At 72.7% G+C, this 23,403-nt stretch overlaps 1 protein-coding gene across 1 annotated transcript; it reads right to left on the reverse strand.

Annotated features, from left to right (window-relative positions):
- Positions 1–2,190: 2,190 nt before the first annotated feature.
- LOC109174296 (ribosome-binding protein 1-like) lies at positions 2,191–21,481 on the reverse strand. Its single transcript, XM_019323538.1, has 2 exons — positions 21,182–21,481; positions 2,191–4,353 (listed from the first exon to the last, which is right to left on the reverse strand). The coding sequence occupies exons 1-2, from the start codon at positions 21,479–21,481 to the stop codon at positions 2,191–2,193; spliced, it is 2,463 nt and encodes an 820-aa protein (XP_019179083.1).
- Positions 21,482–23,403: the final 1,922 nt, after the last annotated feature.

A 23,403-nucleotide genomic window follows, 5' to 3' on the forward strand; every position in this document is an offset into this window, starting at 1 on the left:
GCTCCGACCGTTGCCTGCCGCTCGGGGCTGTCTTGTCGCTCGGTTCGTCTTCGTGGGTCGTTGGCTCCCCTTGTTCTCTCCTTCTCCGCCCTGGCTGTTGTCGTCGCCCTCTTCCCTCTGTCCCTTCGTCCTTCTCTGCCTCGCTGGCGGGTCCGCCCCTCCGCCGCCCCGGCAGGCCTTCCTTCCGTGCCCGCGCTCAGCCCTCTGCCCGCTCCGCCTCCGGTCCCGCTTGCCGCTCCGTTTTGTCTCTCTTCTTTCTCCGTCCCTCTCGTCGGTGTGGGTGCTGGCCGGTTTTTCGCCCGCGCTCCCCCTTCCCCCCGTCCGTGCGGGTACTCCCCCGCCTGCGGCTCCCCCTTTTCGCGGTGGCCCCGCCCCGCCTTCCTATCGCCCCTCCCTGTCGTGCCCTTTCGCCTGCTCCCCCTCGGCCGCTCCTTCGCGTGTCGGCCGCGCTGTCTGTCGTCCCCGTTGCCTCTCTCTCTTCCTTGCCTTTGTGCCTTTTCGCTTTCTCTCTCTCTCTCTCGGCTCCGCGCTCTTTTTCCCCGCTTCTGCCCTTCCCTTTACCTCCCTCGGGCCCTTCTCTCCTCGGGCCCCCCTTCCCTTTCCGTCCCCTGCCCGGCCTCCTCCCTGGCTCTTCCCCCGTCCGGGCTCCCTTTCCTCCCTCTGCTCTGCTCCCCCGGCGCCAGGCCTCCCGCCGCTTCCGCGCCTGCGGCGTTTTCGCACGCCGGTCTTTGCCCGTCGTGCCCTCCTCCCCGCTGGCTGTCTGGCGGGTTGTCCGCTCGCCTGCTGCCTTCTGTTCGGCTCTGGCTTCCCGCCCCCCTGTCGTTGCCTGGCCCCGCCGGCGGTTCCCCGTTCCCCTGTGCCGCGCTGTGCGGTGGCCGGTGGTGCTGCCCCGCCCGGGGTACTGCGTTCAGCGCCCTTGCCCCGGCCCTCCGCCCCCGCCCCCAGCTCGTGCCCCCCCGGGTCGGTGCGGTCCTCCCCTTCTGCCGACGCCGGGGTCTGGCTCACCGCGGCCCCCTTCCCCCCTCTCCCTTCTGTCCCTCTGCTGTCCTCCGGTCCGGCGGTTCGCTTGCGTTGCTCCCCCGCCCCTTCGCCCGGTGCTCCTGCCGCGCTCCGGCCCCTCCACCGTGCCGGGGCCCCCGCCGGCCTCGCTCGCGCCTCGGCGCCGCCTCGGCCTCCGCGGCTTCGGTGCCGCCCTGGCGTGCTCCCCTCTGTGGTTCGCGCCCGTTCCCCCCCTTCTCCGTTCCTTTCCCCTCCTGCTCGTGCCCCCCTGCGGCCGCCGGCTGTTGCGGTCCGCCCTTCGCCGTGGCCCTTTTTGCTTTGCCTGTTCCTCGTCGTCCTGGCCGCCCCGCGCCCCTCCCCGCGCTTCTTCCCTGCGGCTTGTCCCTCCCCCCCGTCCCCGCCCTGCCTCTCCTTCGCCCGCGCGCGCGCCTTCTCTGCCCGCCGGGCCTCCCGGCTCTGTTCTGCCCGCCCGCGGCGCCCCGCCTCCCTTTTTTTGGGGCCGGTCGTCTTTTCTGCTCGGCTTCCGGTCCCCCCCTTCTTTTCTCCGCCCCGGCGCGGCGCGTGTCCCCTTTTTCTTTGTTCCGCTCTCCCGTTTCTGCGGGTTTTCTTTTCCACCCGCGCCTCCCCCTCTGCGCCTGCGCTCGGCCCGCCGCGTGTTTTCTTGTCCTCCCCGACGCCGTCGTTTCCCGTCTTTTTGTCCTCTTGGCGCCTTCCTCTCCGCCCGCTCCCGCGTCCGCGCGCGGTCCTCTCCCCCCGCCCGGCTCCTTCTCGCCCCGTTGTTTTCCCCCGTCTCGCCTGTGGTTGGCTTCCTTCTTTGCCTGCTCTGCTCCCCCCCCCCCCCCCGCGCGCCTTGTTCTTGCTGCCGGTTGGGTTGGTCCCCCCCCCCCGCCCTGGGTCTGGCCTTTTTGCCTTCTGCCCGGCGCCGCCGTCCCTTTGTTTGCTGCGCCCCGCGCCGTTCCCGTCCCCGCCCCTTTCTTGTCTGCCCCTCTCCGTCGCTCTTTGTTCCCCCCCTCGTCGCCCGCCCCGCCCCCCGGGCGCCGCTCCTCCCCCCCTTCTTCCCCTCGCCCGTCCCCCCCGGCTCTCCCTCTCCCTCTCGCTGTCGCCTCGCTGCCCTCTGCGGTTTGCGCTGTTGTGTTTGTTTGCTTTCTCTGCGCTCTTGGCTCCTCCGGTCTGGCTTGTTTTCCCCCCCTCTCACGTGGCTTTCGTCGCCTTCCCCCCCTTGCTTCGGTTCGTTTCTCCTTTGCTTTGCCCCGTTCTTGTCGCGCCTTCCCTCCGTTCCTTCCGGCCTCTCCCTCTGGCGGCTGCCTCCGGCCTCCGCTGCTTCGGCGGGGCCCGGCTTCGCCCCTGCCGTCTTCCGGTCCTGCGCCTGCTGCGTTTCCCCCTTCCTCTCCCCCGCTTCTTCCCCCTCTCTTTCTTTCTTTGCCCTGGCCCCCTGCCCCCTCCCCCCTCTCCCCTCCCTTCCTGTGCCCTCCCCTCGCTCCCTCCCCGCCGGTTTGGCCCTTCGGCCCCCTCTGCTCGCCGCTTTCTTCCTCGCCTTTCCTTCCCTTTTGCGTGCCTGCCTCTTCCTCTCGCTCTTTTGCCGCTCCTCCCCCCCCTCTTCTCTTCTCTCCGCTCGCCCTCGCCCTGGCTGCTCCGCTTCCCTTTCTTGCTCGTCTCTTGCTTGCCCTGGCCCTGTCTTTGGCTGCCTCCCTTTGCCGTTGCTTGCCCTGCTCCCCTGTCTCCCCTTTTTTGCTTTTTCTCCCTCTGTTTCCCTTCTCTGCTTTTGGGCTCTTTGCCTTGCCCCTGCGGCGGTTGCGCTTCCCGCCCCCTTCGCGGCCCGCTGCTTCCGCTGCCTCGCCTCCCCGCCCCCCCGCCCCTTTGGCCCCCGCTCTCCGTTTGCCTCCCGCCCCTTTCGGCCCCCTGTTGTTTTCCGGTCCCGTCCCCTTCCCCTTCTTTGGCCGCCCCCCGGCCCTCTTTCGCGGTTTCGCCCGCTCGCTGCCCGCCCGCCTGCGCCCCCGGCGCGGTGCCTCGCGCTTCCCGCCGTGGTTTCCGCGTCGCTTTCCGTCCCGCCCCCCTTGCCTCCTTCCTTTCCCTTTCCCGGGGGCTTTTCTTTCCCTGCCTTGCCTTCCCGCCGCCCTGCGCGCCCCGCCCCGGCTGTTCGGTCTTCTGCCCCTGCCCCTGCTTGCCCCTTCGTCCTGTCCGGCCCTTCTTGCTCTCTTGCTTCCCTGCCACTTGCGCCTTTGCCTTGCCTGTCGCCTTCCCTTCCTCGGCCCTGTTGGCCGTGCCGTTCCTTGCTTTCTCTCTCCGCCCTTCGTCTTGCCCCCGCCCCTTCCCTCCCCCTCGGTGCCTCCTTCTCCTCTCCGCTGTCCCTTCCCCCGCCCTTTCTCTTGTTCGCGGCCTCTGCCTCTTTTCGCTCTGCCCCTCCCTCCCGTGCCCTCTCTGCTTCCCCCGCGGCCCCGTCTCTTGGCCCCCTCGCCCTGGTTTCCCCCCCCCTCGCTTCTCGCGCCCGGGCTGCCGCTTCCCTTCCTGCCCCCCTTCCCCCGGGCCCGCGCCCCGCCGCTGCTCTTTGCCCCCCGGCTCTGGCGCCCGCGGCTGCTTGGCCCCCCCGCCCTTCTTTCCCCCCCGCTTCTGTCCTCGCCCCCGCGGCGCGTCCCGCCGTTTTTTCTTTTCTTTCCCCCCTCCTTCCTTCCCTCCCTTCCTCCGTCCGTGCCCTTCCTCCCCGCCCGCTTCTTCTGCTCTCTCTTCTCTCCGTCCCTTGCTGCTTCCCTTCTTCCTCCCTCTGGGTGGGTCCTCTCCCTTGCTTCCTGTGGGTGCGCGCTTCCTTCCTGTGCCCCGCCTCCGCGGCTTCGCCCGCTCCCCCCCTTCGCCTCCCCTTCTTCCCCCCGGCCCGGCGTCTCTCGCCCCCTCCGTCTTCCTCGGCTCCGCGCGCTTCCTCCTCCCCCTGGCCCTTGCTTTCTTCCCCCGCCTTCCCCTGGCTCCGGGCCTTTCTTCCTCCCTGCCCTCCTTTCCGTTCGCCTTCCCATGCTCCTCTCTGCTTCCCCCCTTTCCTTCGCTGTCGTCCGCTGTGCTCTCCGGGCGCCGCCTTCTCTCTTCCCCTCCCGCCTCTCCTTCTCGCTCCTCGTCCCTCCCGTTCTTTCCGTCGGCGCGCCGTCGTCCCCTCCTGTCCTTCTCTTCTCTCTCCTCGTCGTTCCGTCCGTGCTCTCGTGGCCTTCTCTCTTGCCGCGCCTGCCGCGTCCGGTCGCTTGCGCCTTTCTTCGTTCTCCTCGCTCCGCCCCTTCTTCCCCGCCTCGCGCCCACGCCTCTTCTCTCCGCCTCCGGCCGGCCGCCCCCTTTTGCGGTCTCGTCTCGTTGCGCCCGGCTTCCTTTCGGCGCGCTCTAATTTCTCCCCTCGTTTTATCGTCCAGCACGCCCTTTTCCGCCCCCCCTCCCCTGCCTTTCTTGGTTTGACCCCGCGCTTTTCCCCCCCCGTCTTTCCATCCCTATGCCGCCCGCCGCTCTTTCTGTTTCTTCCCTCTTCCCCCCCCTTCCTCTTTCCTCCTTTTTTTCCTCCTCGGCGGCCGGGCTCACTCTTTCTTCTCTTCCTCCGGCTCTCTTTCCTTGCCCGCGTGCGGGCTTTCCCCCGCCGCCCCCCTCTCCCGTTGTCGGTTCCGCCGCTCGCCGTTTCTCTCCCTCCCCTGTCCGGTCCGTCCCCTGCCTCCTCCTGTCGTCGCGCCTCGCTCCCGCTCCCCTGCCGCTCCGCCGCGCCTGCCCTTCTCGTTCGAGCCCGCCCTCCCCGCCTCCTTCTCTCCGGGGTCGCCCGCCCTCCCTTCTTTTGCCCTTCGGCTGGGCTTCCCCTCTTGTCTGGCCTTACCCCCTTGCCTTGGCTGTGCCGGCCTTCCTTCCTGGGGGCGTCGCCTCCCCGCTGCTGCCTTGTTCGGGCTCCTCGCGCTCGTCCTCTCCCCTCCCCTCCCCTCTCCTCCCGGGGGGCCTCTTGGCTCGCTTTTTTTTCTTCCCCGCCTGGGGCGGCCTCCTCCTCGGTCCCCCTGCTCCCCCCGGCCGCCCCCCCCCGGTCCCCTGCCCGCCCCTTCCCTCCCGGCCGTGCGGTGGGCGCTTGCGCCTTTTCCTTCCTCTTTGCCCCGCCTCTCGCTGCGGCGCGCCCTCTTGTCCCGTCTGTTCGCTGCCCTTGGCCTCTCCCGTCCTCCGCGGCCCCCGCCGCCCCCTGCTCCCCTTTCTGGCGGCGCTTCCGCTTTCCCTTGGGGGCCCGGCCTCGGTCGGGGCCGCCGGCCGGCGCTGCCTTGGCCCCCTTCTTCGTGCGTGGGCCCGGGCCCCGGGTCCCTCGCCCTTGGCCATCGTCCTGTCTCGGTTCGGCTCCTTTTTCCCCCCCGTGTGCTCCCCTTCCTTTTTCCCGCCCTTTCTGCCCCCCTCCTTTCCGCGTGCGTCTTCCCCCCGCCTTGCCCCGCGGCTGCGTTTGCTCGTTGCCCGCGCTCCCGCGCCCGCCCCCGGCTGCGCGTCTCCCCGGGGCTGCGTCCCCTCTTCCCTCCCCTCCCTCCCTTTCCTCTTCCTCCCCGCCTGCCCGCTTTTCTGCCCGTTTCCTGTTCTTCCTCCCCCTCTCCTGGTGCTCTTGGCTTTTCTTTTCTGTTGTTTGTTGGCGCGGCGCCGTTGCTTGTTGCCGGCGTTTTCTTGCTGCGTTCGCCCGCGCCTCCGTTTTCTTGCTCCCGCTCCGCCTTTCTGCCTGTCTTCGCTCGCGTGCCCGCTCGGGCGCCCGCGGCCTCTCCTCCTTGGTTTCTTTCCCCCCCCCTGCCTTCTGCTTCTCCTTTTCCGCGTCCCTCCCGCTCCCGCCCCCTTCGCGCTCGCCTCCCGCTCTTGCTTTGCTCGCGGGCCCCTCGCCCGCCCTTCCTTCCTTTCTTTCCTCCTTTTCCTCTGCTTGTTACCGGTGTCCTCTCGTCGCGTCGCTTTCCCTCCCTCCTTCGCGCGTCCCTGCTCGTCGCCGTGGCTTGGCGGCCGCCCGGGGTGCCGCTGGCCGCCCCTTGGCGCCGTCGCCTCCTTCGCGGCGTCACCGCTTCCCCCTTGGCTTTGCGCCGTTGCCCCTCCCTGGCCGCTGGGGCCCCTGTCCGCCGCGCGGTGTCTGTTTTGGCCCGCGTGCCGCGGGTTCGCCTCCTGCCGCCTTGCGGCCTTCGCCCCTCCCGGCGTCGCCGTCTTTGCTGCGTCTCGCCCCTTGGCCCCCCGACCCTTCTTCTTCCCTGGTCTTGCTCTTGGGCCGCCCGCGCGCCGCCCCCGCTTCTCCCGTGTGCCATCCCTTCCGGCCCGCGCCCCCCGCTGCTTGCCCCCGCCCGCGCCGCCGCGGCGCCCGCCGGGCCCTGCCTCTTTTTTGGCCTGCCGCCCCTTCGCCCCCACGCGTCCTCTTTCCCCCTTTTCCGCTCGCGGGGGTGCCCTGCGGTCTCTTCTTTGCGCGCCCCCGGTCTGCCCCGTCCCTTTCTTGTTTTGCCTCCTCCTTCTCGTGTTCCGCCGCCCGCCGGGCTGGGGGCCCGCCCCCCCGCCCGCCCTCTTCCCGCTCGCCCGCCCCCGCGGCCCGGGCGTCGCTCTGCCCCCCCCCCTGCCCCTGCTGGTCCCCCCATCCTTGCTCCCGTTCCTTTTCTCCTGCGTCCGGTCTGCGTCTTCTTCGTCCCGCCGCCTTCTCCGCTGTCCGGCTTCCCCGTGCCTGTCTCTCCCTCGTGGTTTGCCTCTCTCTCGCGCTCCTGGCCCTTCTCGTCTCGTCCCCCCCGTCGCTGTCCCGCCCCGCGCTTTGTCCTTTCTTTCGCTCTCCCTCGCGCCCCCTGCGCTGCCTGCGCCCGCCTTTTTTCCCCTCTCTTTGTTTCCGCGCCCCCGTCGGCCCCCCTTTTTTTTCTCTTGCCCCCTTCTCCTCTGCCCTGCCTTCTTCTCCCTCTCCGTCCTTTTTCCCTCTCCTCTCTCCCCTCTCGGGCCCCCCTTCCCCGCGGCGGCCGCCGGGTTGGTTGCCTCCCTGCTCTCCGTGGGGCCCCCCTGCCTTCCCTTCCTCCCCCGCCCGTCTCTCCGTTGCCTCGCTTTTCTCTTCCTCCCCCCGCCGCCGTTGCCCGGCCCCTGCCCCGCCCGCTTTGCCTTCTCCCTCTGGCTCCGCCTTCCCTCCCCCCCCCCCTCGTTTTTCGCCCCGCGCTTGGTTGGCTCTTTCCTTTCTCCCTCTCGTTCCGCTTCTGCGGCGTCCCTGGGTCCGCCCTGCGCTGGCTTCCTCTTCTCCCCCCGCGCTGCGTGCCCCTTTCTCCCCCTCCCTTCTTCGTTTCTTCCCGCGCCGCTCGCGGCCCTCGGCGGGGGGGGCTTGCCCTCCCGCTGGTCTCCCGCCGCCTTTCCCCGGCTGGTGCTTGGGGCCGCGGCGCCCCCCTTCCCGCCGCGCCCGGTGCTCTGTTTCTTTCGCGCGGCCCGGCCCGCCTGGTCCCGCCTCCTCCCCCCGTGCCCCTGCCCCCGCCGCTGCCGCTTTCCCCTGGCGGCGTGTGCCTCTCTCTGTCGGTGTTCTCTGTCGTGGCGCCCCGGCGGCTCTTCTGTGGCCCCGTGGCCCCCGCCTCCTCTTTGTTCCGGGCGGGCGCGTGCCCTCTGCTTTTCTCCGGGTCTTCCCTCCCGCCGCTGCGCTGCTCCGTTGCCTCCTTCCCCTTGCTCGGCCGCTGGCTTCTTCCCTCCTTCGTGCCTCCGGGTCCGCCCTTTGGCTGCCCTCCTGCGCCTGGGTGTCCGCCTCCGCTGCTCGCCCCCCCCGTGCTGCCCCCCTGCGCGCCCCGCCCGCGCCGGTCCCGCCCGTTGGCGCCGTGGCGTTCCGCCTCCCTCGCGGTCCGCCCGCGGGGGTCGTGCTGCTCTCCTCTCCGTCCGTCCCGCTCCTCGTGGCGTCGCTCCCGCCTCCCCCCGTCTTTGCCCCGGCCCGGGCGCCTTCCCTCCCGCTGCCGGCCCGCCGGGCCGTGCGCGCGGTGGGCCCGGGCTTCCCCCGCCCGCCCCCGGGCCGGGTCCGCCTCGCCTGCCGGCGCCGGCCCTCCTGTTGTGTTGGCCCCGCCCCCTTCTTGGGTTTCGCGCGCTCCCCGCGGCCGTGGGCCTCGGTCGGGGCGCCGCGTCCCTCCGCGCGCCCTTCCCTTTCGGGCGCGCCTGCCGGGCCCCGGGCGTCTGCCGCTTGGTCCGCCGCCGCTCCTTCCCCTTTTGTCTTGCTTCGTCTTCGCCGTCTCTCCCGGCCTGGCCTGGGCTGGCCTCGCCGCCCGCGCCGCGCTCGCGCTCCCGGGTTGGTTTTTTTTGGGGGGCGCGGGCGCCGTCCCCGCCTGCCCCCCCTGCTTTGTCTTGTGGTCCTCCCTCTTCGTGCCCCTTTCCCGTTTGCCTGTTCGTGTTCGCGGCTCTGCTGCCCGGCCTCCTCGCCCCCCCTCCCGCTGCCTTCCTTCTCCCCGCCCCTCTCCGGCGCGCGGCCTCGGCCTCCTCCCGTCGGCCCCTTTCCTGCCGCCGTGCGGGCCCTCCGTCTCCCCCTCCGCGCTTCTTCGCCCTTTTCCCCCTTGCCGTGGTGGCCGTCCTCCGTTCGCGCCTGCTTCTCCCTCCGTCCCCTGTGCGTTTTTCTCGTTGGCTTTGCCCCCCCGCTGTGCTTCCCTGCGCCTGGCTCCGCGGCTCGTGGGCTTGCCGTGCGGGGGCCGGGCTGGCTCTCTTTCTGGGCGCGCCCTCCGGGGCGCCTCTGCCGCGCCTGGCTCGCCGTTCTGCCTTGGCCTGCCCGCCCCTTCCGCCTTCGCTTTGTCTCCGCCCCCGGCCGCTCTCCGTCCTGCCCCTCTGCCTCTCCTGGCGCGTTCGCTCCTGGCTCCGGCTGCCCGCTGGCGGCCTGCTTCCCCCCTGCCCGTCGGCCGGGCCGTGGTGTTTCCCGTGGCGGCCGGGTGCGTCCCGCGTCCGCCCCTGCCCTTGGCGGGGCCCCCCCGCTGGCCCCGGCTGCTCCTCCCCCGTCGGCTGCGGCGCCCCCGGCGGCCTCCGCCCGCGGCGGGGCTCGCGTCTGCTTCGCTCGTTGGTGCGGCCCTCGCTTCCCCCGGCGCCGCTCCGTCGCTGGTCCGCGCGGCTGCTCCGCCCCCCTGGGCCTGCGCCCCGGCCCCGCCTCCTCCGGGCGGCCGCCGTGGGGCCTTTTCCGCCCTGGGCGCCCGCCTGCCGGCGCCCTGCCGCGTGGCGGTCGCCGGCCCCCGGGTCGTGCCCTTCTTTTCCCGGCGCCGCCGCCCTGCCGGTCTCTGGGGCCTCCGCCTCGGCTCCCTCTGTGCCCGCCGCCGCGGTCCTCCCGCGGCTGCCCGCGTTCTCCGGCCTGCTTGGGCGTCCGCGTCTGTCGGTGGCTTTTGCCGTCCGCCGTCCCCTCCCCGGGCTCCCCCCTGGCCCGGCGGTGGCCCCTCCCCCGCTGGCGTCCGGTCGGGGCCGCGGGCCTTTCCGGTGGCGCGGTGCCCTGCGTCGCGCTCGGCCCGCCCCCCCCCGGCGCCCGCCCTCCGCTGGGCCGCCCCTGCCCCTGCGCGCCGCCCGCTCGGGCGCGCCTGGGCTTCGCTCCCCCCGTCGTCCTCGCCGTCCCCGCTGGCTCCTCGGCGCTGTGCGTCTCGCCCCGTGCCGTGCTGTCGCTCCCCGCGTTCCGTCTCCCGCCTGGGGCGTCCGTTCGCCCGCCTGCCCCTCCCCGGCCTTGCCGGGGCCCGCCCCCGCGTGGCGCCTGTGGTTTCCTTCGCTGCCCCGCGCCGCCCCTTCCCCGGCTTGCCCTGCCGCGCCTCCTCTTGCCCGCGCGGGGTGCCTTCGGCCCGCGGCCCCCGGTGGTGCCTGGCTGTCGTCCGCTCGTGCCGTCCGGTGTTGGGTGCCGTCCCGCCCCGCGCGCCCCCCTCGTGTTTCGTTGCCCTCGTTGCGTTTGGCCCCCTGCCCGCCTGCCGGTGCTCCGCCGGCGGCCGGTGCGGCTGCCGTCCGTCCTCCTGCCCCTTCTGCCCTGGGCGCCCCCCGTGCTCCCCTGGCCGGGCCCCCGGGTCGCGCTCCCGCGCGGGTGCGCTCCCCCCCCCCCCGTCCTCCGTTCGGCTTGCCGGCTGCCCCTCGCCTGCCTGCCGCCGGCCTCGCTCGTCCTCGCCGGTCCGCCCTCCGGCGGTGCCTTCGTTCCCGGGCCTTGTCCCCCCCGCCCGTCCCCCTCTGGCGCTGGCCCTGCCCGCCGTCGTTCCCTTCCCCGCCCGGCGGGGGCTGCCGCCGGCCGGGCTCGTGCCTGGCGTGCCGTCGTCCCCGGTCGCCGTCCTGGCCGGTGCGGCTGGCTCCCCTCCTTTTCCGGGCGCGCTCCTGCTTGTTGGGTCTTTTGGTTTGCCCCTGCTTCCCCCCCCCCCCCGCCGGCGCTCCGTCTGCGTGCCCCTTGGCGCTGGCCGTCTTCTTTCGTTTCTCGCCGGTGCCGTCCGCCCCCGCTCCTGCGCTTCTTCTCCTCGGTCGGCCCCCGTTGCTCGGCTCCCCTTTTTTCCGTCCCCCTGTCCCCCCCCGTGTGGCGCCCTGGGGGCCCCCCCGGCCCGCGCGGGCTGGGGTTTCTCTCGCTTTTGGCCTCGCGCGCCCCCCGTGGGCGGCTCGCCCGCCGGGCTCTTCGCTCCGTGGTCGCGCGCGCCCCTGCTCCTTGCGTCGTTGTGCCTGGGCTGTGCGGGCTCTCCGCCCCCTGGCTCGTTCCCTGTGCTCCTCGGCGCCTGCCCCTGCGCTGTGGCTCCTCCCCGGCCCCTTCGCCTGGCGTCCTCCTCCTGTTCGCCCCGGGGTTTGCCCCCCCCTCCTCCTCCGGCGGCTCGCTGGGGCGCTTCGGGTGCGCTCCCCTGTCGCTCCCCCTTTCGCTCCCTCGTGGGCTCCGGGCGGTCCGGGCGGGCCCCCCCCGGCTCCTCTCTTCTCGCGCCTCCCTCCCTCCCTTCTCCGTGTCTGGCCCGCTCTCTCTCGCGCCCCGGTTTCGGTTCGGCCTCCCTGGGCCCCTCCCTGGCGCCCCTCCCCCCGCCTCTTCCCCGCCCCCGCCCTCCGCGCTCCCCCCTTTCCTTCTGGGGTGCCGGCGGGCTCGTCCCCTTCGCGCCGTTTTTTTTCCTGCTTTTCCCGGCGGTCTGGCGCCCGCTGCCCTCCTCGGCTTTCCCTCCTCCTCCCTTCCCGCCCGGCCGCGCGTGCCCTTCTTTTTCCTTTCCGCCGGGCCCCGGCGCTTGGCTCTCGCCGTCCGCCGCCTGCTTGGTCTCCCTCCCTCCCTTCTTTGTCTTCGCCCCCCTCCGTCCCTCCGCCCGCCCCCGCTCCGTGCCCTGGGCTGTGTCTCTTTCTCTCTCTCTTGCCTCGCCCTGGGCGCCGGTTTTCCCCGGCTCTTCGCGTGTCTCGGGTTGGGCCCGGCGGGTCTCTTCCCGCCTTCTTTTTTCTTCTCCTCGGCGTTCTTTCCCCCCGCCTTGCCCGGGTCCGGCCGCCGGGGGCCCACGCCATCCGCCGCTTCACACCTCCATCGCCTCTCGCGCTTCTTCTCCCCCCGGCCTTTTTCCCCTCTCCGTCTCCTCCTCCTGTTTGCGCTTGCTCCCCGGCGGCCCCGCCGCCCTCTCTTCCAGGCTGTGGTCTCTTTATTTCCCCTGTTTTTCTCCTTCTGCGCGCGCCCCCTGCTCTGGTTTCCGGCCCCCGCTGTCCCTCCCCTCCTGCCGCTTGGCCCCGCTTCTCCCTGCCCGCGCCGCCCGCGCCCGCCGGTTCGCCCGGCTGCTCCCGGCCCCGCCGCTCGCTGGTGGGTGCCGGCGCGCCCCTGTCGCGCCGCCCCCAGCGGCGTGGCTTTCGCCCGCGGCGCCCCCCCCCTGCCTGCTCGACCCGCTCATTCTGGCGGCGGGTCTCTTTCTTCTCGGGTTGGTTTTTTTGGGGGGGCTCCGCTTGCTTCTTCCCCCGCTTCTCCCCGCCCCCCCCCGGCCGCTGCTCGGTTTCCCGCTCTCTCCTCCCCTTCCCCCGGTTTTCGGCGCCGCGCTGTCTGCGGCACCCCTCGTCCCCGTCCGGTTCGGCGGCCGCGCCCCCCCCCGCCGTCCGGGTGCGGCTTCGGTCCCCTCCCCCCCCCTCCCGTTCCCTCCCCGCTTGCCTTGGGTCCGCCCTCCCTCTGGGCCGGCGGCGTTGTTTGTTGCGCGGTCTTGCTCCTTTCCCTGCCGCCCCTCTTTTCCTTCCCTTGTGGCCATTTGCTGCTTCTCCCCCGTCGCCATCCCGCCCGCTCGCTCCTGTTGGCGCCTGCTGACCCTTCGTGCCGCCTGTTGCCCCTCCCCTTTCCGGCCTCCTCTGCGCCTGGCCCCCTGGCGCCTTTTTTCTCTCTCCTCCGTCCGCCCCCGTCTGCCGCCATCGCGCCCCCCCGCCTTTCTGTTTGCCCCTGTTCCCGCCCCCGCCTCCTTTCGCGCCCGCCGCAGCCCGCCTGCCGTGGCTCTCCTCCCCCTCTCTTTCCGGCTCTCTCTGCTCGCTTGCCTGGCCGTGCCGCCCGGGCGGCTGGTCTACCCCCTCACTCCCCGCCCTTTCTTTTTTCTCTTCGGCCGGGCTTTCGTTGGCTTCGTCGGGCGGCTCTCGTCGTTTGTTCCGTCCGTTCCCCCGGCTCGGTGGTCTTGGCGTTGCGCCCGTTCCGTGGCGCCTCTCTCTCCCGGCGTTCTCCCGCCTCCGTGGCCGCTGCCCTGGCCCCGTTTCGGGGCCGCGTCTCGCCCGTCCGTCTCTTCCGCCTTTGCTCCTTCTTCCTCCCCTTCGTCTGGCTCGCGCCCTGCCCCTCTCCCCCGCGGGCCTTCTCACCTTTCCTCTCTCTTTGCTTGCGCCTGGCTTCTGGCCCCCCTCCCGCGCTGCGGCCCTCCCGCGTCTCTTCGCCGTCGCCTTCGCCCCTTTTCCCCGCCTTTTCCCGCCGCCTCGCTCGGCGGGGGCGGCGTGCCCCCCTGGCTGGCTTGGTCGCCCCGCCCTCCGTTCCCCGGCGCCCCCTCCCCCTTCTTTCTCTCTTTCTTTTGCCCGTCCCACGCTCGTTTCCCCTCCGGTGTTTTCGCGCTCTGGGCCGCGCTGGTTCGCCCTCCCGCTCGTGCCCCGCCCCGGTCCTTTCCCCTCCTCTCCTTCCGGCCCCCGCTCTCCCCCCCCCGGTTCGCGCCTGCCCCTCGCGTTGGTCCGCGGGGGCGGGCCTCCTCCTGGGCGCCTTCCCGCCCCCCCCCCTCTCCTTGCGTCTCTCCCCCCCCGTCCTCTTCCTCTGCTCTGGCCTGCCCGCTCTGCTCGTTGCGCCCTCCCTCTCGGGCCCCTGCGTGCTCCCGTCGTGCCTTGCGGGGTCGTCGCGCCGGTTCCCGCGGGTTTTACTCCTTGCGGCGCTTGCTTTCCCTTGCCGCTTTTTGTTCGTGTGCCGTGTCCGTCGTCCGGGCGGCCTTTCCCCCTGCTCCCTCCTCCTCCCTTGTTTCCGGGTTGGGTCTTGCCCCGCCTCCGGCCTTTTTTCTTTCTCCCTCTCCGCTCTCCCTCTCTGCTCGCCTTGCCCGCTCTTGCTTGTTGTCTGTCGCGGTCGTATCGCCATTTCCTCTCTCTCCCGGGGTTTTCTTCCTTGTTGCTTTGCTCGTCCGGGCGGCTTCCCTCCCCCCCCCCCGCCCCTCTTTCTCCCTCCGCTCTTTTTGTGCTCCTCTCTCCGCGTCTCCTTCGCCGTTGCTTGTTCGCCCCGGCCGCCGCGTCGCGTCCCTTTCCTCCCGCCCCCCGGCTTTTCTTCTCCCCTCTCGCGTCTGTCGCGTTCGCCGCCGTTGCTTGTTGCCTCTGGCCCTGGCCTTTTTGCTCTCTTCGTCTTCCCGCTCGCGGCCGGCGGCTCGCCCCGCCCCTGCGTCGCCCGTCGGTTCGTTTGTCGTTGGGGCTTCCCTGCCCCCTGTGCCTCCACTTCCTTCGGTCGCGCGTTCTTCGGGCGTCGCCCCTCTCTCCTCCCTCCCCGGCCGCTCTGTCCTTGTCTGCTTTTGGTTGTCTGCTCCCCCTCGCCCTTCTGTCTTCTCCTTCTCGTCTTTTTTGCCCCTGCTCGGTACGTTCGTCGCCGGTTGTTTCGGCCGTTTTCTCGCCCGCCGGCCCCGCGCTCTCCCCCCCCCGTGCAGTTTCACTTCTCTCGCTCTTCTCTTTGCTTGCTTTTTCTGCCGTCCCCCGGGGCGCTCGATGCTTGCTCTCTCCGCCTTGCTCCCTGGCTCTCACTCGGCCCTGTTTGCTGCTTCTTGGGGCTTCTTTTGGCGCCCGTGCCGTCCCGGCTGCCTTGCCGCGTCCCTCGCTCCGACTCCGGCCGCGGCTGTTGCTCCGCGGCGCTCCGGCCTCGCCCCGCTCCTCCCCCCCCGGGCCCCCTCGCCTGTCGGGCCTCCGGGGGGCCCTCCTGCCCGTCCCCCTCCCTTGGTTGGGGGCTGTGCCGCCCTGCCTTTCGCTCGCTCCCCCGTTGCGCGGCGCTCCCGCCCGCTCCCGGTGTGGGCGCGCTCCTGGTCCGGGCCGGCTCCGCCGGCGCCCTCGCCTCTGGTCGGCGCGGGCGCTTCTGCCCCGCCGGTGGGCCTTCTGGGGCCGGGCCCCGCCCCCTCGGGCCGCCCCCCCCCCCCTTCCCGCGCCCCTCTGTCTCGCCTGCCTCCCTCTTTTGGTCTCGTCGGGTGGCCCCGGTGCCCCCGCGCGCTCTGTTCGCTGCGTGGGCGCGCTCGTCGTCCCCCTTTGCTTGCTCCCGCCTTTTCTTCGCTTCGGTCGTTCCTCCCCTCCTCCCGGGGGCCGGCCTGCCCGCCTTCTTTGCGCCTCCTCCGGCCGGCGGTGGCCTCTTTCCTTCGGTCCGGGCCGCCGGGGCCTCCGCCCGGCCGCTGCCGTCCCCTTGCGTGCCCCGGCCCGCGCGCCCATTCCCTTTTTTCCCGCCTGTTCGCCCCTCCGGTCCCGCGGCCGCTCCCGTTGGTGCGCCGTGTGCTGGGCACCCTTCCCGCCCGGTTCGGCGCGCCTGCCTTCGCCTGCGCGGTTTCCCCCCCCTCCTTGCCTGCCCGGGCGCTCGCTCGCTTCGCCGCTTGGTCCGCCTCGTCCTTCCCTTTGCCATCCGTGTTCGCTCGCCCGCCCGTCGTGCTGTTCCTTGTGGTTCCCTTCCTCCGTCGCCTTGGTCCCATCTTTTCCTTTCCTCTCTGTCTGCGGCTCCGCCTCGCCTCGCTTTCTGTGTTCTTTCTCCCTTCCTCCTTTTTTTCTGCCCCTGTTGGTGCCTGGCGCTCCCTCTCTTCCCTTCTTCCTGGGCTGGCGGGCGTCGGTCTTGCTTCCTCTTTGTTCCTTCCTTTCTGGTTTCCCCGCCTTCCGGCCGCTCCCCGCCGGCTCTCCCCGCTCTGCCTGTCCCTCGCGTCGGTGCTTTTGGCTTCGCTCCTGGGCTTTCGGGTTGTTTTCCTCTCTTTCCCCCCGTCCCTTTCCCCCCTTTTTGCTCGTGCTCGTGCCCCCCCGCCACTTCTTGGCTTTCTTGCCCTCTGCGCTTGCCTGCCCTCCCTCTTCTTGTCTTTTCCTTTTTCTTGGTGCTGTTGGGCCCTCTGCCCCGCTCGGCTCGCCTCCTTGGTCCCCCGCTGCTCTGGCGGGTCCCCCTCCCGTCTCCGCGTTTGCTTACCTGCCGCTCCTCTGGTCCCCGCTGGCGTTGTTCCTGCTCGCCCGGTGCTCCCCTTTCTTTGCCTCCCCCCCTCCGGCTTTTGCTTGTTCTTCCTTTTGCCGGCGCATCTGCCGTCCTTCCTTGCGGCCCCCCTGGCCTCTTCGCCGCACGCTCTCCCGCGGGTCCTCGCTTCTTCCCCTTGCCGTCCCTTCGGCTCTCTGCTCTTTGCTTGCGGGCCTCTCTCCCTCTTCGGTTCGCGTCTTTCCCTTCCTGCCTCCCGCGTTTTTCCCCGCCTTCCTCTTCCTGCGTGCCGGTTCGGTGCTTCCTGCCCTGTCGGCTGCGCCCGCTCTGCGGCCGCTGGGGGGGCTTGCCTCCTCGTTCCTTTTCCCTCTGCCCTGCTGCTCCTGGGCCGCTTCTCTCTCCTTGGCTTTCCTTTTCTCCCTGGCTTTTCTTCCCCCGCTGTGCTCTTCGCGCTCGCTTCCCCTCCGTCTCCCCTCCGTGGGCCCTTTGCTTTCTGGTTGGGCCGTGTCTCTGTCCTTTTCCCTTCTTCTTCCTCTTTTCGTTCCCTTTTTCTCCCCTTTCTCGTCCCCCCTCTTCCTTCGGGCGCGCCCTCTTCCGCTGTCCTGCTGCGCCCCTTCCTCTGGCCCTTCCTTTCCTCCTTCTGGCTCTCGGGCGTCTCTTTGTCGGCTCCTTGGCCCCCGTGTGCCCTGTTCGCCCCTCCGTCCGTCCTGTGCCGCCGCGGCTGTTGCTCCCCCGCCCCGCTCGTCCGCGGTCCCCCTTCCCCCCCCCGCTCCTCCGGGGTGCCCCCGCCTTGGGGCTCGGCTGCGGGCGCCCTTCCCCGCCCCTGGCTGCGCTGTTCCGTCGCCTCCCTCCCCCTTTGTGGGGTCCCGCCCCTCCGCGGGCGCCGCCCGGGCGGCGGCCCGCGGCCCTGGTGCCCCGTCCTCCTTCGTGCCCCCGTGTCCGCTTCGCTGCCCGCCCGTCTGGCGTCCTGCCCCCCCCGCGGGCCCGGCCCTGCCGCGCCGGCCGGGCCCGCGCGGCCTCCCTGTGTTCCCCTTTCTGGCCTTGCCCCGCCCCTCCCCTGGCCCCTGGCCTCCCCGGCCCCTGCCTGCCCGGCCTCTGTCCCGGGGCCCGCCGCCCCCCCCCCCGGTCCCTCTCGCGCCTCTGGGCCGCTCTCCCTCTCCCCGCCGCCCCTCGCCCCTGGCCGGCTCCCCCCCCCCCGGTGGCCTGCCGCGCTCCCCGTCCTCCGCCCCCGGCGCGGGCTTCTCTCCCCGCCCCGGTCGTGGGTGGCCCCGCGGGCCCCCTTGGCGCCTTGGGCTCTCCGCCGGCCCTGCGCCGGTTGCTTCGGCCCCGCGCCTCCCCTCGTTTCGTTCTGCTCTGCGTCGGCTCCTCCTCGGGCCTCCCCTCCCCCTGGGCCCCGGGGCCTGGCCCTCCCGGTCGCCGTTTCCGGCTTTGTCCGTCGCCCGCTGCCTGTTTCGCTCTGGTTCGCTTCCTGCTCGCCTCTGCCCCCCTTCTCCCGTGGGCTTTCGCGGCCGTTTTTTCCTTCTTCCTCCGGTCCTTCGTCGCGTTTCCCCCCGTCCCCGGTTCCCTTTGGCCCCGCGCTCCCTCGGCCTTCGCCTTTCCGCCTTTCTCCTCGCCGCCCCTTCGCTCGCCGTCTCTCGCCTTCGCCCGCTCGTCTGCCGCCTGCCCCGCCTCGCCTTTGTTCTGCCGGCCTCGCGCGTTCCGCGCGTTCCTTTTTTTTTTTTCCCCGGCGGTCCTTTTCTTTCCCCGGCCGCGCTGCCTCGCTTGTTCCGTCCTGCTCCCTCTTCTCGGCGGCTGCCGCCCCCTCGGGCCTCCCCGTCGCTTCGGTTGTTGCCTCTCGTGCCCGTTTGGTTTTGGTTGTCTTGGCTGCCCGCGGCCCGTCGGCGCTTTCGGTGTGTGTTGCCCCTGCCCTCTCGCTTCGTGTCCTGTCGTCTGTCTGCTCGCGGTGGTGCTTTCCCTCCCTGCTCCTGGTTCTCCCCCCGGTTCCCCGCCTGCCTGCGCTCGTCCCCGGCTCGCGCTGCTGGTCTTCCTCTGCTGTCTCCCCGCCGGCCCTCCTCGCCTCGCTCGGCGCCGCCGTCCCTCGCCGTCTGTTCTCGCCTCTCGCTCGCTCGCCGGTTGCTTCCCCGCTCCCCCCCTTTTCCCCGGCCTTGCTCCTTTTTTCTTGTTCTTGCTCGCGTGGTCTTCTCCGCCCCTGTCCCCTCCGTCGCGGGCGCGCCCTGGCCGCGCGCCGGCCCCCGCGCCCGGCTTGCCCCGTCTCCTGGGCGCCGCCTGGCTGCCCCGTTGCCTGCCTTCGCTCCTCTCCCCCCGCCCCCCGCGGTCTCCCCTCCCCCCCGGGCGGCCCCCCCCCGCCCGGCCCTCGCCGGCCTCCGGGCCCGCGCGCTCCCGCCCGCCGCTGGCCCTCTGTGTCCCCCCTTGCCGCGGGCGCGTCTTTCTCCCCTGCGCCTCCCGCCCGTTTTTGGGCCCGCCCCGCCCGGCCCTCGCCCTTTGCCCCCCCGGCTCCCCGCGGCTTGCTGGCGCTGCCTTGGGCCTCTCTGCGCGCCGGTTCTCGCCCCCGGTTCCGCCCGCCTCGCGCGCGGCGCCCCCCCGCGCCCGGGTTCCGTCGCCCCCGGTCCCGCGTCTCCGGGCCGGCTCCCGCTTGCCCGGCCTGGCCGGGCGTCGGCTTCCTCGTGCCCGCCGCCCCCCCTGCTTCTCGCTCTGCGCTCCCTGCCTTCCCCGCCCGCTGTCGCGCGCCCCTGTTCGCCTTCTTTCTTGCGTTGCGCCGCGCGCTCGCCGCCGCCGCTTTTCTGCCGCCGTGCGGGCCCTGGCTGGCCCCGCCCGCTCCCGGCCCCCCCCCCGGCCGGGCCTCCCTCCCGGCGCCCCCCTCTCCCCCCGGCCCCGCTCTCTCTGCCCGCCGCCGCCCTCTGGCTCGCCCGCCCCCTGCCGGCCCGGCCCCTGCCCTCTGCCCTCCCCCTCTGCTTTGGGCGTGTGCGCTCGGCCGCCGGGGCGTCCGCCGCCGCCCCCCCGCCGGGGCTTCCCGCCGTGCTCGCTGCCCTCCCCGCTGGCCGCCCCTTTCTCCCCGTCCCGCCTCCGCTTTTTCGCCTCTCTTTGTTTTCTGTTTGCCGTGCCTCGGCGCTGCCCTTTCCCTCGGCCCTCCCCGTCGGGTCCCTCTCTCCGCCCCCCCGCCGCCTGCCGCGGCCGCTCCCCCCTGCCCCCCCCCCCGGGCGCCCCCCGCGCTTGCGCGCCGGCCGCCGCTCCTCTCCTGAACTGCCGCCTTTCGCCGGGCGGCGCGGCCGCGCGCTTTTCCGCGCCTGCCCGCCGCCGCCCCCCCGGCTTTTCCGCCGTTGCGCGCTCGCTTGTCGTTTCGGGGTCTCGTCGGGGTGCCCCTTTCTCCCCCTTTTCTCTCCTCTCCGGTCCGCTTTTTTGGCCCCCTCGTTTTGGCGTTTTTCCCCCCCTCTCCCTTCCTCCCGGCCCGGGGCTCCCTTTTTCCGCTGCCTTGCCTGCCGCCTCCCCCTGGCTCGCTCGCGGCTGGCTGCGCCCCTTCCTCTCTGGCCATCTGTCCCCGTCGTCGCGTGGCTTGCTCCTTTCCCTCCGCCCGGGCCGCTTGCGCCCGGCCCCGCGCCCGCAGTTGTCCCCTCTTCTCTGGTCCCCCGCCTCGCCTCTGTCGCCCCGCGGCGCGGCGCCGGCCGCCCCCCCGTTTGCCTTTGGCCCCTGCGGTGGCGGGTTTGGCTCGGTCCCCTCCTGGCCCTGTCTCGGCCTGACCACCCTGGCCTGCCGGTTCGCCCCCGTCCTTGGCCTCGCGGCGTGGTGCGGCCGCCCGGCCCTTGCCTCCCTCCCCTGGCTTTGCCTTCGCCCCCCCCCCCCCCCGGTCCCGGGCTTCGCCTCCCCGCCCCCGCTCCTTGCGCCCTTCCCTCTCTTCTTTCGCCTCCGCTTGTTCGCGCCGCGGCGTTTTTCATTGCTGCGTATTCGCGGCCGCCCGGCGTTTTCTGCTGCCCGCGTCACGCCGTTCGTGCGTGCCGCTGCCGCTTGCTTCTCGTCGCCGCGGCCGTCTTCGGCCCTGCCTGCCCTTCCCCGCCCGCTGCCGCCGCCTGCGCGGCGCCCCTTGTCTGGTCTTGCGGTGCCCTCCTTCCGTTCCGCGCCTGCCCTGCCGCCCCCCTTGCCTCGCGCCCCCCGCCTCCTTCCCCCTCGCCACCCTCGCGGCCCTGCGGGCCGGCGCTTGCTTGCCCCGGCCGGCCCCCGCCGCCCTCTCCCCCCTCCCCCTTCTCTCCTCGTGTTCGCGTCCGCTCGCTCGCGGTCCCGCCTGTGGTCCGGCGGCCCCCCCGCCGTCGTCCGTCTCCCGTGCTCCGTGCCTTGCTCCGTCGTGCTTCGCTGCTTGCTGTTGCCCCGCTTGGCGGCCCTCGCTTCCTGGTCGCGCCTCGCCTTGCCCCGGCTGCGGTTGCGGGTTCCCGTCCCTCCTTCCGCTCCGGCTCGTCGTTTCGTGGTCCCCCGTGGCGTGCCTCCGCCCCTTTCGCGCTCGGGGCGCGCCGCCCGCCGCCCTTGTCTCGGGTTCCCCCCTCTCTTCCTCCTCCGCGGCCCGGGGCCCGCCCCCCTGCCTCCTCCCCGTTGCTGGCTTTTCCTCCGCCGTTGCGCGCTCGCGCGCTTCTCTTTTTCCGCCGGCTTCTTCCCCTCTCGCCCTCCCGCCGGGGCTCTCCCTCTCGTCGCTCGCTCGCGGCGCTCGCGTTTTCCCTTCCTCGTCCGGGGCTGCTCGTTGTCGGCGCGCCGTGTCCTCGTGCCTCGGCCCCGCGCCTTTCGCTTCCTCCTGCCGGCTGGCGGTTGCGGGTCGCCCCTGTTCGGTGCCTCGCCCTTGTCTCCTTCGCCGTCGCCTTTCCCTGCTGGGCCTCCTCTCGCTCCGCCGCGGCCTCCGCCTCGCCTCTCGGCTCCCCTCCCTCTTTGCCCGGCGCTCCCCCCCCCCCCCCTCTTGCTCCGCCCGCCCCCTCCCGCCCTCGCGCTCTCCCGTCTGGGTCCCCTCGCTCCCCCTCCTTTGCCCCTGCCCCGGTCGCGCGCGCTTCCGCCCCCCCTTTTCTCGCCTCCCCCCCTCGCGCTGGCCTTCCCGCCCCTCCCCCCTCCGTTGCGCGCTCCGTGCCTGGCCCCCGGGCCGGTCCCCCCCTGCTTGCTCGGCCCTTCCCTCCCTCTCCGTCTCTTGCTCCCTCTATCCCCTCCTCCGTTGTTCCTGCTTCCTTCCCGGCCATCGCCTCCCCCTTTCTTTGTCTTCTTCGCGGCGCGGTGTTCGTCACCCCCGCTGCCCGCCGCTGCCCTATCCGCCTCGCGTTGCGCCCGCGGGGCTGGCCCACCGGGCGGGCTTTCCGGGCCTGGGGCCGCCGGGTGGCTTACTCGCGCTCGGGCCCCTACGCCGGTTTGTCCCTCGGCTTGGCCTGGCCGCGCCTCGCCTGGGCCCGCACTTGCTGACCCCCCGCCCCCTTCTCCCCTCGCCTCCTTTCCCGGTGTCGGCTGCCCGCTCCGGGTCCCGGCTTCGCGTCCCATCTCCCTTCCCCTCTCCTCTCCGGGTGCGTCCGGCCTTTCCTCCCCTGTTCGTTGTTCCGCACAGCCCGGCTGCGCGTTCGCGCCCCGGCTTTCTCTTTCTTTCCCCCCGGCCGCCGCTTTCGTCTTTCGCCTCCTCCTCGACGCCCCCGCAGACGCTTGTCCCCTCCTCTCGCCCCCCTTCCTTCCTGGTTCTCTCCCGCCGACCTCCCCCTCCTGGCCGCTGGCATTGTGGGCCTCCCTCCGCCCTCTGCCCTGTGCCTCTCCTGCACCGCCTGCGCGCCTTTCCTTCCTCTCCTTCTGCTGTCCTTTCTTTGGCCGCTTCTGCTGCTTTTCTGCTGCTTCACCTCCCTCTCCTCGGGCCTCCGCCGTCCCTCCTGGGCTTTCTTTGCTCCTCCCCTCCCCCCCGCTCCCCTTCCCCTCCGGGCTCCCCGGCCGCCCTTTTCCGCGCCCCCGCTCCACCCGGCCGTCGCGCTTGGTCCCCCTCGCGCCCCCCCGTTCGTCCATGCCCGGCTCTCCGCTGGTCGCCGCCTGCCCCAGGCCCCGGCACCCCAGCCCCCTCCCCGGGCCGCGGTCGACTCCCCCCTTTTGTTTGGCCCGGGTCTTTCCTGATGCCTTGCGCCCCCCCCCCCGGGTGGTCTGCCTGCACCCCTCGTTTTCCTCGGGGCCCGTCTCGCGCTGTGGTCTGGCCCTCGCTGCCTCCCCCCCCTCCTCTCTTTCCTTCGTCCCGTCCTTGTTTTTCCCTTTCTTCTGCTGCCTGCTTTCTCTGCTGCGTCGTGCCCCTCCCTCGCTCTCTGTCTCTGTCTGCCGGCGCCTCCCTGCCCTTCCTCGTGGGTCTGCTGCCCGTCCCGCGCGGGTCTCTCCGCCCGGCCCTTGTCTGTCTCCGTCTCTCTTCCTCGCACCTCGCCCCCCCTTGGGCCCCGTCTCCACCTTTTCCCCCCGCCTGCCGGGCGGCTGGCTTGCCTTTTGCCCGCCGCCCCTGGCCCTTTGCCGGCCCCCCTCCCCTCGGCGCCGCTCGCCCCCTCGCCGCCCCGCGCCTCGGGCTGCCTTGGCGCCGCCATCCGGGCCGCACGTGCCCTGCCCTCTTTCTTTCCTTATCTTACTCGTTCGCGCGATCGTGGGCTACGCACCCTTCCCTTGCCTGCCGCCCCTCCCGCGTGCCTCCCGTTCCCCTGCCCGCTGGGGCCGCCGGCCCCGCCTCTCGCCTCTCTGCTTCTCGGCCGTGCGCCCTGCTCTTACTCCTCCGTCTCCGTCCGGTTCTCACTCCGGTCGTCCCCCGCGCCGTCTGCGTCCCCTCTCTTTTCTCGTGGCCGCCGCGTCCGCTCTCAGGCTCCTCCTCGCTTGCCGCGCGCCCTCCCTCCCCCCTATCTTCCTTCCGGTGTTGCCTTCTCCGTCGCCTGGGCGCTGTTGTTCTTCCCTGCCCCTCCTGCGCTTGCCTGCCCTTTTTTGCGCGGCTCGCTCGCCCCGCTGTCTCTCCCTGCCTGCCCTCCCCGCGCTTTGCCCGCCTTTCTCTCCTGCTTTCCTCCTCTCTGTCTTCTCGTTTATCGGTCATTTTCTGCTCGCTCCGCCGCCTGTGCCCTGTCCCCCGCCCCCCTTGCTTGCTCTGCCCGCCCTCGCTCTCCTGGCCGCCTTTTTGCCTTCTGGCCTGGGTCTGCGCTTCCCCGCCTCCTCCTGGCGCCCGCACCCCCGTGCCTTCGTCCCTCCCTCCCCGTCGCCTTCGCTCTCGCGCCCCGCCCATTCTTCTTCGCAGTTGTGCCGGCGGCTTCCCCATGCGCCCGCTTCTCCCTCCTCCCCTGCTGCCGGCCCGGCTGCCTCCCCGCCCCACCGCCCTCCTTATGCTCTTTCCGCCCCCCCTCGTCGCGTCGCGCTTTCCCCCCGCTCTTTGCCTCTGTCTCGCCGCGGCGCCTCACTTGCCTCGGGTCCCGCCCGCCCTATTCTCTTTCCGCTCGGCCCGTTAGCTTGCTGCCCCCGCCATTGCCCGCCCTCCGCCCTCGGCTCGCTGTCTTGCTTGCTGCCCGCCGCTTCTCTAGGGTGGTTGCCGCTGCCCTCGATTGGTCTCCGTTTCTTCCTTCTCTTGTCCGCTCTTTCTTCGGCTCCGGTGCGTGGTCCCCGTCGGTTCCCCTCCGGCGTCCGGTTGTCGCATCTCTGATTGCGCGGGTCCCCCCTTTTTTCGGTGCCCCGCTCGGCCCGATGCGCCCCCTTTCGGCCACGTGTTACCCGACCCCTCCCCCCCGCCCCGCTTCCTCTCTTCCGATTCGGTTCTCTGGCCTCCGCCCCCGCGCTCTCCTCCCGTGGGCCTTCGGGCTCTCACTCGCCTCCCGTGTCCGGTCGGTCTCGTCTTCGGCCCTCCGGGGTTTCCTTGCTCGCAGCCGTCCCTCCTCTTTTGGCCTGGTTCATTTTCGTCTGGCTCCTGCGCCTGCCCCCGCCCC

The sequence above is a fragment of the Ipomoea nil genome, unplaced genomic scaffold, assembly GCF_001879475.1.
Source record: "Ipomoea nil cultivar Tokyo-kokei standard unplaced genomic scaffold, Asagao_1.1 scaffold0596, whole genome shotgun sequence".
Lineage (NCBI taxonomy): Eukaryota > Viridiplantae > Streptophyta > Magnoliopsida > Solanales > Convolvulaceae > Ipomoea > Ipomoea nil.